Source organism: Limanda limanda, chromosome 2 (genome assembly GCF_963576545.1).
Source record: "Limanda limanda chromosome 2, fLimLim1.1, whole genome shotgun sequence".
Lineage (NCBI taxonomy): Eukaryota > Metazoa > Chordata > Actinopteri > Pleuronectiformes > Pleuronectidae > Limanda > Limanda limanda.
In genome coordinates this window covers 1,622,586-1,636,640 of record NC_083637.1, presented here as the reverse complement: position 1 = coordinate 1,636,640, position 14,055 = coordinate 1,622,586, and the positions used below count along the sequence as shown (strand labels likewise).

At 42.2% G+C, this 14,055-nt stretch overlaps 2 protein-coding genes across 3 annotated transcripts; both read right to left on the bottom strand.

Moving 5' to 3' along the window:
• Positions 1 to 4,695: 4,695 nt before the first annotated feature.
• LOC133016026 (uncharacterized) lies at positions 4,696 to 8,763 on the bottom strand. Of its 2 annotated transcripts, none has more exons than XM_061083330.1 (2): positions 8,669 to 8,763; positions 4,696 to 7,431 (listed from the first exon to the last, which is right to left on the bottom strand). In XM_061083330.1, exons 1-2 carry the CDS (start codon positions 8,746 to 8,748, stop codon positions 6,339 to 6,341), a joined length of 1,173 nt encoding a protein of 390 aa, XP_060939313.1. In that variant the 5' UTR covers positions 8,749 to 8,763; the 3' UTR covers positions 4,696 to 6,338. The 2 variants fall into 2 exon arrangements, with proteins under 2 accessions (XP_060939313.1, XP_060939321.1); XM_061083338.1 differs by having other exon boundaries at positions 4,696 to 7,436; positions 8,669 to 8,734.
• A 1,172-nt stretch (positions 8,764 to 9,935) lies between these two features.
• si:dkey-96g2.1 (uncharacterized protein LOC795315 homolog) lies at positions 9,936 to 12,859 on the bottom strand. Its single transcript, XM_061067454.1, has 4 exons — positions 12,599 to 12,859; positions 11,473 to 11,588; positions 10,235 to 11,320; positions 9,936 to 9,984 (listed from the first exon to the last, which is right to left on the bottom strand). Exons 2-4 carry the CDS (start codon positions 11,586 to 11,588, stop codon positions 9,936 to 9,938), a joined length of 1,251 nt encoding a protein of 416 aa, XP_060923437.1. The 5' UTR covers positions 12,599 to 12,859.
• Between the last annotated feature and the right edge of the window lie 1,196 nt (positions 12,860 to 14,055).

Below are 14,055 nucleotides of genomic sequence, written 5' to 3'. Positions count from 1 at the left end.
AACACAAATATTTGCAACATTTCCTGTAGCCGACCCATTTCCAAATAAAAGCACTCCAGCGTTTCGTTCGAATGAATCAATTCATTTAAAAAAAAAAGTTTTTATTATGAAATAGATGCACAGCTTCATAGTTTGTAGTACTGGTATTTATTTGAATACACAGGATTTCTTATATACAAGGAAATACAGTGATCACATCAGAAACCTCAGGAAGGACAAGAGTCTCTCTCTCTCTCTCTCTCTCTCTCTCTCTCTCTCTCTCTCTCTCTCTCTCTCTCTCTCTCTCTCTCTCTCTCTCTCTCTCTCTCTCTCTCTCTCTCTCTCTCTCTCTCTCTCTCTCTCTCTCTCTCTCTCTCTCTCTCTCTCTCTCTCTCTCTCTCTCTCTCTCTCTCTCTCTCTCTCTCTCTGCGAATTGCGTCACTTCCTGTTTTCCTGAGCTCACAAGAATCAGGACAAACAAGTTCAAGAAACGCACCCAAAAATTCCCAGCAAGGACACACACACAAACACACTCAGGTGACTGTAACGTATGATTGTGAAAACACGTTGTGTTATTAAACACTTGATGAACAGATGAAGATAAAAAGTGAATCTGTGAGTTAACTCTGTTAATTAGTCCTTTGAAGGCTCTTTGATCCAGACCTGCTGTTCACATCTGTCTCTGGGATCCGATCACATGACGTCTGTCACCAGGTGTGAACTGACAAACTTAGAGTCATGTGATCAGCAGACGGATGTTAGTGAGAGTGAGACAGGAAAACTTTCAGAAAGTTGTGTTCACACTCACCTGCTCACTTTCCTTCCTTCTGCTCGTCCAGGTGAAAATGGAGTCTGACCGCTCCCTGTTCTCAGGCTCCTCCTCCTCCCTGTTCACAGGCTCCTCCTCCCTGTGGAACCGGTTCACTCTTGATTCCACCCAGTTCAATGTCCAGTTCACACCCATGAAGATGACTTGGTTCACAGTTCATGTTTTATTGTGATGTTATGATGTAGATGAAGACGTGTTTCCTTGCGATCGGTCTGATCCGTCAATAGTTTGTTAAAATGTGGAAAACTCCCAAACAGCCCAACTGCATCAAATGAAGCCTGAGCTCAAACCCATGTTTCCTCCTGTGACTTGAAGGTTGTTATATTTGGTGTTGGAGCTGAATGTGTGACTCCATCTGCAGAACTCTGCCACGTCAGGTCACATTTATACAGTCCAGTCACGGGGTTGGTTTATAGATCTAGAGAAACACAGCTGCATTGTGATGCATCATTTAACCGTTGTGTATTTCAATAACTGCTGAGATTTGCATCCCAACAGTAACAGTGTTTGACCACAAGGTGTCAGCAAAGAGCCAGAGGACCTGGCTGCAGACAACATGGTTTTCCCATCAAGTCTAAACTGGATTAACTGGAATTCCACCATAGAAACTACTTTCTATGAAAACAAGAAATAAAACTGATGTGAGTGTAAATTCTATTTCACAGAAAACTTGAGCAAAGCCTTGATCATCTTTTCATTGGATTTATTTGACATGTAAGTTGTCATTTAGTGTTTTATTCACATACAGTATAAAACAAGTTGATCTCAAAGCTTATTGGAGAATCGTGACGTTAAAAAAACAGTTTTTATTTGCTTCAAAGAAAAACACACGTTTGTTTAAGTATAAACACAAAATACTAAACTCTAACACATGAAGCAAGAAAACCATAGAAAATAGAGTTCTTTAATATACATTGTCGTGAATAATAATTATTAGTTACATGGCAGAACTGATAAGATGCACAAACCAGGTATTTTTAAGCAAGGTCCGTTTCATGTGTGTGTATATTTGTTGTATGTTAAATCCTGTTCAACTTTGACTGCAGTCACAGTTTTTGATGTATTTCTTTTATTTTGCAGTATATGTCTTATTTTGAAGGCCCACAGCTGGAGCTTCTGAGGGATTAGGTGTGGCGCACTTTTACCTCAGAAACAGGTGCTCGTGCTCTGGGTATGTTGTCCCTCTGTGCCTTTAGTGTTTTAGTTAGTTGCTAATGGTTAATTTAGTGTATAAAACCTGTGAAGTAATATGCAACTTTCTTTTGTAGATGACTGTGGCTGTTTGTCCCTTATATGTTACAGATTAAAGTTCAACTGCTTCTATTAAGCCCGATTCGAGTGAAATACATAGAAATAGCAGCAGAGCAAAACAGAGACGTCACATGTGCGTCTCCACTCAGGCCTTTAATCCACCCACTGTAATAAGTATGAGGTCTAGATCTCATCAGTGTAGATCAGCAATACATAAATCTGAAATCTCGCCTAGGGCTCCAACATAGACCTGGTCCTGTCCCTCGTGACATTGAGAGTGTACTGTAGGCACAGATGCTTCATTTGACCCTTTCCTATATCCCACCACTGCTGTAATGAGGTGGAGTCAGATTTAGTTTTTGAATAGTTGTTCCAAAACAAACTGAAAGCATTTTTGAAAACATTGTCTGAAAGCAGGGCTACATTGAAATGCCAGTAACTACTGCTGCATAGGGATGGGACTTTACAGGAGTTCTCATGTTCGACTATTAATAACGTAATTGAACAAAAACAGCTTTATTAAGGTAGTCAAGTTTAGTTTTCACAGCGCATTATGCCATCCGACGGATTTTAACAGCAAGCGATTGCAACGCATCACTGCCTGGCTACAGCATAGACCTTTGAAAAATGAATAAATAATAATAACATTGGAAAATAATTATACCAACGACTTCCATCGTCACCACAGCCTAAATATGAATTTGGATGTTGTCACCTCGACTTCCTGCCACTATCGCAAATGAAGCCAAAGTGTCTTGGATACGAATGCTGCCATCTTGTGGCGAGGACGTCATGGAGCAGCTCTCCTGCTGCAGACGCTCGACCAATCACGAGTCAGTCTCAGCTGTCAATCATTACGTCTCAGCCCCTTTTCATATCATCAAATAACAAATTCAAACCAAACTGATCAGAAACATGAACACTTGAACATCAGTGTGGTTATTATGGTAGAGAAATACATGTATTATGTATTATTATTACGAATTGCAGTAGTATTATTAGTATTATAACAATATAGTACACATATAATGCTAAAATAATATAGTAATATACTACCAAAGATGATGACCAGTGTATCAATATTTTAAATCACAGTAACAGCAATAATCATTCATGATGAAATACATTCATAATAAAAATAATTAACCCTCGTGTGTGTGTGTGTGTGTGTCTCTGTGGGATCATTTAAGGCGTGGACTTCTTCAATGCACATAGAGGTAGGCTTCTCTAAGCTCGATTTCCGTTGCGCCACCTACTGTTTGGCTGTGAATTGTCTTCAGCACGTAAAGTTTTTGGAGAAGCAAAAATCAAAAAGAGTCCGTGGGATCCGTGTGTCCCTCAGTGCGCCACGGACACGGAGAAGCATACTGGAGCCTTTAGACCCACTCCAATTGTATTCTCAGGGGGGGGGGGGAGGCAATTCTCTCTCTTTCTCCAATCCCTCTGAGGCGGAAGGCTGCTCCAGCTCTCTTCTCCACCGACACACCAATGAGGCAGACTGCCACCCTTCTCTCCTGCAACGCCAAGGAGAGAGCCGGGCTGCTCCAGCAAATCTTCTCTTCCCATCCAACAACCGGAGGTCAGAGGTCAAGCTTCCAGCTCACCTTCTCAAGGAAATCTCCTCGCCCTTCAAGCTCTACCAACTCCTCGCAGCGACTCAGTCCTGCAGGTAAGGACTTCGAACAAGCCACGGAGCTGCACAGCTCAACAGAACGGAAGCAGAGACCACACGAGCCAGAAGACTTCACACAACCGGCAGGACGAACTGCTAACTGAACTACAGCAACTTTCTCCCTTTCCAAGGACTGGTAACATACTGGGCTTAATAATTATACTAGACTAAGCAAGACTGTTTATTTGATTCTGTGTGGGGCTTATAAGTTTCATATGTGTTGTGGTATTGTAGTTACAAGCTAAATGAAAGTTAATGTGAGTTACGCTCTGCACAGACTCCTCCATTATCTGATTAGCATTGACACCGCAGATCACTCCCTACTTAGCTCCGTCCCCTGACCAGAAGAAAGGGGGGGGCTGCTATCTTAGGGGCCATCTTAAAAGCCCACAGGAAGGTGTGACTTTCTTCGTTAACCACCATTTTGAGAGACCCTCATTCACACACACACACACACACACACACACACACACTCACATGCACATCTTGGTTTAGCCAGTACGTTTTGTTTTGTAATTTGTGTTTTTATACTTTATTATGTTCATAATAAATGTTTTCTTTTAAAAATGTTCCTTCATTAATGTTGCATAAGTGAATTTTGCCAACCTCTACACTGTCAAGAACTCTATAAACCTTAACTGTTCATTATATAATCTTTAATAGTAAATATTGTGATTCCTAATTGAACTAGATCTAAATGAGACTGATCTTAATCAATAAATTGATTGAAGGGTGGTGCCCCGAGAGAACTTTAACCAACTAAAGTTATGATTTAATATTAATATTTTAAATATTAATGTTTTATATTTTATTTCGATAACCAAATTTATTGATTGCCTAAAGGCACACAATCTTATGGTATCACTCCTAACCATTATTGCACAACACCTACATAGTAAAAATCTTACAGATTATAAAGATAATATTTAACACACACACACAAATACACACACAGAGACCAGAGTGGATTCTGAGCAAAGCTTTAATAAGAAAAAAGAGAACAACATGAAAATCAGTGTTGCATTTTACATAAGTTTGATTATATAGATTACATAAGTAGGTTGTTGTGGATTTTGGTTCATCACTGCTGACCCAGTTTCTGAGTCTGATCAGAGAGCAGAGGACAAATTCCATATTTGATGAGCGACTCTTCCCGTCAGCCTGAGCTCGATATTCAGCTGTAAATCATCCAACAAGCACACAGGTAGTTTATAAATCAGTTGTGAGGCACATTATAGTAACTGCATTATTTCATTTAACAGAGGAAAATAAACATCAGACTCAGTATCAGCGCTAAAGCAAAAAGAAACACATTATAAGACTCCTCCACTCACTCGAATCTGTGTAAAACTCTTTGAAAATTATCAACGTTTCAGTCAGAGACTCTTTGAAGATGTTTTTCTCACTCAGCGTCTGCGTCATCTGGTTATTCCAATCTCAATCTTAATCTTATAATTGTCCGAACACTGGACGATTTGGTCAGAACGTGAAACCACAAACTTGCAGAGCAGCGATCGAAGGGCAGAGAGAACATCACCTGTTTATCACAGGAAACACAGGAGGTTCAGGAAGGGAAGTGACCGGAAATAGGACAAAATGTGAGTTTCAAAATAAAACATGCAGAATAAAAGGGTGTTAAACCAAAGCAGAGATGTGACATTGATTTGTTTTGATGTAGAACTCTTGTGTTAATCAGTAGAACTACACAAACCGCTGCAGTGAGCACGAGAGGTCCCGGCCCGATGAAGCCAACAGAACCACTTCATCTGCAGAAAGCACCAAGAAGACAAATAATAAAAATCATTCTCTGGTATTGAGCGATTATTGATAAAGACTGATTGAAAACCGAGTAAGACAGAACTTTTGCTAAGTGAGAGCTTCACTCACTCATTCTGCCTTGTGTGCGCTGTCACAATCATCAGCTACACACGTTTGAGCAACGTTAATTTTTACGTCGTTTACAACACTTCTTGTAGTTGTTTGTGGAGGTGGATGCTTCATTGACTTCCAACACCACACCGACCTCACGCTGTAAACTTTCCCTGAAGGCCAAACGCATGTATTCAGCTGACGTGTCAACAGGAACTAGGATCTGTGCCACAGTGGTGCTGCGTCCAGGAGTGCGTTGTCTGTTGATTTGGATTTGCAGATTGTAACACCGCTGATTGTTCCTCATGAATGATCCCTGGTTGTCAACGCGAAGATTGTCCGACATTATTAAGTTGGACCTGGACTAGACATGTTTACATCTATGGCGCCTTAAGTTCTCTCCCTTATGGAATGATCTTTGACCTAGGGAATAATCTCTGACCTGCTAATTGTTGCAGGTATGGCCTGCCCCTTTAACAGAGATGTTGTTGTTGTGTGACGTAGTACCCCTAAGGATTGTGGGTAGTTCACCTGTGCATTGTGGGTAGGGGGCTACATGTAGTGGGATAACGAAAAGTGATAGAGCACCTAGCGTGATGAAGGTGTGACTCGTGTACTAAGAGAGAATAAAGAAAGTGGCGGTGTTGAAAGCTACGAGAACGTCTCCTCCTCCTTAACAAAATAGTCCGGACGGCTGGTTACCGGCCAGACAACGAGCCTAGACACGTTTGAGCGACCTTAATTTTTACGTCGTTTACAACACTTCTGGTTCTGGTTGTTGTATGTGGAGGTGGATGCTTCATTGACTTCCACCTCCACACCGACCTCACGCTGTAAACTCTCCCTGAAGGCCAAACGCATGTATTCAGCTGACGTGTCAACAGGACATATGATCGCTGCCACAGTGGATCTGCCTGATACTCCGTTGATCTGGATTTGCAGGTTGTAACACCGCTGATTGTTCCTGTTGACCAGTCCCTGGTTGTCAATGCGAAGAGTGTCCGACCTTATCAAGTTGGACCTGGACTGGTCACTCAAGCCCTGGTTGTCCCATTGGTTAATTAAGTCTAGGGCGTTGTTGCGTATCCTTCTGTTGGTTGGAACGATGTTTCTAGGATTTCCGTCTTCTCTGAAAGTGGTCACTCTCCTGTTGTTGTTGTCTTCCCTGGTACAGATCACTCTTGGATTATTGGGTTGTCGTTTGGCGCGGGACGTCTGGGAAAACACACACTCTCCAGGACTGATCACTCCACAGTAATCCCAGTCGTTGTTGGATGTTGTGTAGCACCAGGTGTAACTCTCACCATGCGTTCCACACTGGTGATTGGAGCGACAAGGCTCATTCTTGTAGGTGTGGTCTGGTAGAGGTGAGCAGTACTCCCAGTTCTCTCCATCATGGCACCAGAAGTAATCATCTGACTCATAGTACTGACACCTGTCAACACATTGTCTCTGATACCTGGTGTAATGAATCATTGCCCTCGGCTCCACCCGAGCACATTGGCTCCAGGACATTCCCCACAACAAACACTTGTAGTAGCTTTCTCCATATTTGCCACAGTCATTGCTACAGGTGTTGCCTTTGTAATCAATGTTCTCTCCTGGTGAGCAGTAGTCCCAGCCCTCTTGGGAATGGCACCAGTAGTAGTCATAACCACGCTGTTCACACCTGTCAGAACATCGCACACCGTACGTGGAGGTGAAATACTTCGCCGGACATTCGTCAAGGCATTGATCCCAAAAGGTTTCTCCAGGCGTGAGCCACAGTGAGAAGCAGAGGAGGAAAGAGAACGACAGAGTGGAACGTCTCCTCGGATCTTCCATTTCAGCTCTGTGCTGCAGAGAGGAGAGGGGAGGGGGGGGAGACATAGAGAGAGAGAGAGAGAGGGGGGAGAGAGACAGAGAGAGGGGGGAGAGAGAGAGAGACAGAGATAGAGGAGGGAGAGAGAGGGGGGGAGAGAGGGGGGGAGAGAGAGAGAGAGGGGCGGGAGAGAGAGACAGAGAGAGAGAGAGACAGAGAGAGGGGGGAGAGAGAGAGAGAGGGGGAGAGAGAGGGGGGGAGAGAGAGAGGGGAGAGAGAGGGGGGGAGAGAGAGAGACAGGTAGAGAGAGGGGGAGAGAGAGAGACAGAGGGAGGGGAGAGAGAGGGGGGAGAGAGAGAGACAGAGAGAGGGAGGGAGAGAGGGGGGGAGAGAGAGACAGAGAGAGGGGGGGAGAGACAGAGAGAGGGGGGGAGAGAGAGAGAGACAGAGAGAGGGAGGGAGAGAGGGGGGGAGAGAGAGACAGAGAAAGGGGGGAGAGACAGAGAGAGGGGGGGAGAGAGTGAGAGAGACAGATAGAGAGGAGGTGAGAGAGAGACAGAAGATAGAGGAAGAAAATCATAAAAAATAATCCATAAATGAATATTAACCGAGTAAAAGATTCACCTGAACAAGGGATTTACAAATATAATAAAGTTAATAAGTACATTTTAGAATTCACTAAATAATTGTGGAATAAAAAAATTTAAATGTTTACATTTGATTTCATTGTCAATATTTGTTGAAAAAACTTTTATAAATTACTTGATTCACAAGTTACATTAAGAGCACAGATTTTAATCGGATATTTAAAATTACCTTTCTTGTTTATGTTTAGATCTGAATGCTGAGATAGTGAAGATTATAATTATAATAATGAAAAACTAACTAACGATAAAATAAATTTAGAAAGGATATTGTTAGAAAATTAATGTAACAATAAATGATTGAATGAGACTCAAATAAAACAAGTTAAATTAAAAGGATTAAAATTGAAGAATCTATTTAAAGTCATGTTTATTTGTGCAGTGCTCATATAATTCTACACAGAGTTACAGACACACTGACAATACAAGTATATGAATAATAACGACAGCAATGACAGTCATAACGATTATGGACTAAATGAATTCAGAATAAAAAAGATTGAGTAATAATAGAACCAATGATTATAAAATATATCTGTTGATATGTTTATGAATGAAATCGACTGCGTCCCCTCAGACGGGGACATTTCTTTCATCTCTAGAGAAAATAGAAGAACTGTTACCTTCTGTTGCTCGTTCCGAAGTCTGTTATTTGCTTCTGAATTTCTGATAGATATATACGCACGTTGTTGGACTGATGCATTGTGGGAAACCTTGAACGTTGAACCGATCTCGTTAATCACTGTTCAGTATTTCTGTTTGAGTCCAAGTGACCTCAGATCACATTCAGCTGAATCTGCTTCATCGTCATCATCGTGGTGCACAGACTACTACTTTACTTTATCTATCTATCAGACAGAATATCCTCCTCCGTGTTTATTACATTGCAGAGTGCATATTGTTATTATACATCTGATCGTATAAAGTCATTATAAGAACTTCTTGTTGTGTTCATCTGTATTTTGTAGTCGAGTGTCAACAAACACGTTCTCGGAAATGTTGTAATATCACAGACGACCGAGGGTCAGACGATTTAACAGATAAGAGACAGTTCCAGTCAGTGGAAAGAACTCAGAAGAAAACAAACCAAAACTATCGTGTGTTTATATTGCATTGGATTATATTACAATTACATAAAATGCATGTATGTAGCTAGTTAGTTAGTTAGGTCGTCCCGTAACATGTAATAACAGGTTGCACTGGTTGGCCTACACAGTAAAAATCTTAAACAGATTATAAAGAAAATATTCAACACACACACACACACACACACACAGACACACACAGAGACCAGAGTTGATGCTGAGCAAAGCTTTAATAAGAGAAAACAGAACGTCACAAAAATCAGTGATGCATTTTACATAGATATGATTATATAGATTACATAAGTACGTTGTCGTGGATTGTGGTTCAGACGATCGACTGTAAATAAATATAAACAATGCAGCTTCACTTCCTGTCTCTGTTCACAAATGAAGCCAAAACATCGTGGACGTCTCGTTTTTATATCAAATAACTAAATAAAGCCAAACTGATCAGGAAAACTTGAACCAACATCAGTGAGACAAGAATGACCTGAAAGGACTGAAATCTTTAAGAGACGTTTATTTAATGTTTATAGTTTTTGGTATCTGCTAACATGGAGGCAGAGGAGGATTTTATGACCTGTACAGCAACCAGCCACCAGGGGGCGATCAAGGCACTTTGGTTTCTATTTTGGTGGCTGTCATGTTGTCCATCTTTATACATTTATCTTTTAATATTATCAAAGTTTGTCTATTAACAGACAATCAAAGAACCTCAATACATTCTAAAGTAATATATTTAATTCCTTCAAAGCTCAAAGCCTCATTGGTTAGCTGCACAGCTAACGAGCTAATCGTGACATTATCACGTGATCATGTTAGCAAAGCTAGTTGCGTTAAACTCAGACTCAGTCCTGTCGTTCAGAAAAGGTTCATTTGTTTGCTTCTCAAAAATCTGAGACAAAAATCCAGTCCTGGTCCAAACCCCGTCTTCTGCCCCCCCCTCGCCTGCTCCCCTTTCCTTTCCCTCCTCGTCCTCCTTTCCCTCTTCTCCCTTTCCCTTTCCCTCCTTTCCCTCTTCTCCCTTTCCCTTTCCCTCTTCTCCCTTTCCCTCTTCTTCCTTTCCCTTTCCCTCTTCTTCCTTTCCCTTTCCCTCTTCTCCCTTTCCCTTTCCCTCCTTTCCCTCTTCTCCCTTTACCTCCTTTGCCCTTGCTCACTTTTCCTTTACCTCTGCTCACTTTTCCATTTCCATCTCCAGAATCAGAGCCGATTTGTGGGGACGATACGTCCTCTGCCGTCCTTAAATCACTTCCGTTGCCTTCATCAGAACCCGTTGGTGACAGAGAGACACTTTCACCTGTGGTGGATGAAGCAGCTTCACCAGTCGCAACATCATTTCCCTTCTCATCAACTGAGGGGGCGTCCTCAGCTCCCTGGTTGCTCTCAGAGATAAGACGAGAGCTGTCACCTGTATTATAACTGATGTCCCTTCTTACTCGGTCCCCTAGGCGGTCATTGCTGCCCCGACCTCTACCTGAATTCCTGTTAGCCCGAGCACCCCCCTGTGAGGCGGAGCCACCTCTACCTGACTGAGCACCCCCCTGTGAGGCGGAGCCACCTCTAACTGACTGAGGACGAGTGTTTGTGTTAGCAAAGGGCGGATCGTATGACACACATCTATCTGCCACTCCACGGTCATCTGAGCAGCTGACGCACTGCATTTGATTATTTTCAGAGTCACAGCGGAAGATGTTTTGTAGACCAATTGGACCTAGATCACCCTTGAACTTGTACGTTGCAAGTACCTTAAGGGCTCTAACGAGCTTCTTCTTTGGGTTCTCGTGACCACTGCTGGGCTTGAATACTTTAGAAAACACAACTGCATAATTTTTCCAAAGCCGAATTTCGTTTAACCCTCTAAGGATGCTTTGCGAGTGAAATTCATGTGTACATTGTTCAACACATGGGGAGGCATAAACATAGAAAAGCAACAAATCATTCGGATTGGCTTCAACACTGGTGTACAACTGATTCAATTTTTTCACAACGTTAAACTCTGCATGCAAATTCTTGGCTGCAACCACCCTGATGCCAAGGTACTCCCCACGGCTGTTGATCTTGTTCTTCACGTTGTCAGCAGGGTCACTTCTGAGGACTGTCTGGATGATTTGTTGAGCGTTCTGGTTCTGGTTCTGGTTCTGGTTCCACGGGATACTCACGGCCAGACTGAACATACCATTAACACCGTACCTGCAAAAAGGATCAAATGAGGTCAACAGGTTGAACATGTATGTTACCATGCTAAAGCTCTTTATCGCCCCCTGGTGACTGCCTGTACTATAGATCATAATCATCATTGTCCATGTAAACATCATCAGTTCAGGATTCAGAAGTTCACTCACTTGCTCAAGAGTTCGTCTACCAGCGGTGTGAGTTCGTCCTCGGTCACAGCAAAACTGTGTTCAGTCGACAGGAGGAAGAGCAGCAGCAGAACCGTGATCCGGCTCCGGGCGGCCATCTGAACCCAGATCAGGTTTATTAACATGGTATCTGAACCCAGATCAGGTTTATTAACATGGTATCTGAACCCAGATCAGGTTTATTAACATGGTATCTGAACACAGATCAGGTTTATTAACATGGTATCTGAACTCAGATCAGGACTTTTTCAACATTTTCCGTAGATTTCAAATAAAATTTCTTCTAATTTATGGATTTAGATGTAAATAATCATATTCAGTGAACTGATCTTTACAATAACTGATACTTGTAATTTAGAGCAGATCCAAATGTGGTTTCAATGGAGACACTTTGATGCATCGTGTAAATAGTTTTCACCTAAAAAAAAATGTCAAAACCTAATTGTGGTTTGTGTGAAACTATAGATTTGTGTTGTTATAAAGACAGTGTATTATAGAGAATAATACAGTACGTACAGTTTGTATGGAGCTGGAATAGCTCAATGGTTTCTCCACATCAGAGTAAGATGGACGATCTCTGACTGAAGCTCCACCCATTCACTCATTAGCCAATAAGAGTCTTCAGACATATTCCTCATTTATGTCCCTGATATGAAAACTTACTTTACACATTAAACAATAAGCATCTTATCTGAAAGGGTTTTTCTTAATTCAGTTTCTATGTATTTGGTTGTAAATGTGTTTTACTTTTTATTCAGTTTTTTTTTATTTAAGTAAATTGTTAAACTGTAAAAAATAAATAATCAAACCTCAGTTACATTTATTAGTCACAAAGATTCGATAACGACATCTCAGGAATCACTGACGATTTATTTTTGATGACCAGCATCAGCCCAAAAACATGGTGTGATCAGGGCGTTATAGAATAAATACAGCGAATAGTAATTGTAGCTTTGGCTGCTCTTTGCTTCCATACTTCAGACCTGGCTTCTGAACAAACATTCATAAAAAATCAAACCTTTGACAATGTGTCAGATTAGAGACGCCACTAAAGGCTCAATATCACTGAAGTTTCCCTTTAGAGTGAAATGACCTGAAGTGTATTTACCTCCTTTGTTGGAGAAGTCGTCAGACGTTGCTGTTGAGTTCTCTTCAGACGGACGAGTCAGTGAACGATGTCAGAAGGAGAGAAGATGGTTATATCTCGACCAGGAGTCGCCCTCAGATCGATTCTATGACCTTATATGAACATATTCCTCACAATAAGGAAGATAACAAACATTTAGCAGTTTGAAATAAGGAACTTCAGAGACGATGGGAGGTATTTTCTTGTCTTTCACACGTCTCTTGTTTTGTCTTGTCACTTCATGAAGCTGTGACACACACACACACACACACACACCCACACACACACACACCCACACACACCCACACACCCACACACCCACACACCCACACACACACACACACAGATTACATTCATAAGTTAAGATGTGTATCTCCTGTGTGTCTCCTGTGTGTCTCCGGTGTGTCTATAGTGTGTCTCCTGTGTGTCTCCGGTGTGTCTATAGTGTGTCTCCTGTGTGTCTCCGGTGTGTCTATAGTGTGTCTCCAGTGTGTCTATAGTGTGTCTCTGGTGTGTCTCCGGTGTGTCTCTGGTGTGTCTCCTGTGTGTCTCCTGTGTGTCTCCGGTGTGTCTCCTGTGTGTATCCTGTGTGTCTCCTGTGTGTCTCCGGTGTGTCTCCTGTTCGTCTATAGTGTGTCTCCTGTGTGTCTCCTGTGTGTCTCCTGTGTGTCTCCTGTGTGTCTCCCCCATGTCTCCTGTGTGTCTCCCGTGTGTCTCCGGTGTGTCTCCTGTGTGTCTCTGGTGTGTCTCTGGTGTGTCTCTGGTGTGTCTATAGTGTGTGTCCGCTGTGTCTATAGTGTGTGTCCGGTGTGTCTTTAGTGTGTCTTTAGTGTGTCTCCTGCGTGTCTCCGGTGTGTCTCCAGTGTGTCTCCGGTGTGTCTCCGGTGTGTCTCCGGTGTGTCTCCTGTGTGTCTGCTGTGTGTCTCCGGTGTGTCTCCTGTGTGTCTCCCATGTGTCTCTAGTGTGTCTCCTGTTTGTCGTAAACAGACGGATGGAAGCTTCCTCTTTCTTCTGTTGGTCTCCAGCGAGGATCTGCACGTCAGAGTGAGACGACGGTTTCAACACGATGAACGCTCGGATGTGCAGATTGAAGATGGAGATAAAGAAAAGGAGAAGGAACCTCCACACTTCTGCTGTGAGAACAAGAGCAGAGACGTGTTCACAGCACAAACATTCACTCTGACCTTTCCTGATTCAAACATGAGCAGAAGAAAGAAGTTAGTTTAGAAAATAAAGAGTCAGAAAGTGATAACAATAACATAAAGCAGTCACTGCCAATGAAATGCTTGAGTCACAGGCTCTCTTCTAGCAATGCTCAATAATTACAACCAAAAATATAAAATAGAAATAGTACAAAATAGAATAAAATAGAATAATAACAAGATCTTCACAAACATGGGGACAGAGGCTCCCACACAGCTGTCAGATGGATCAGTCTG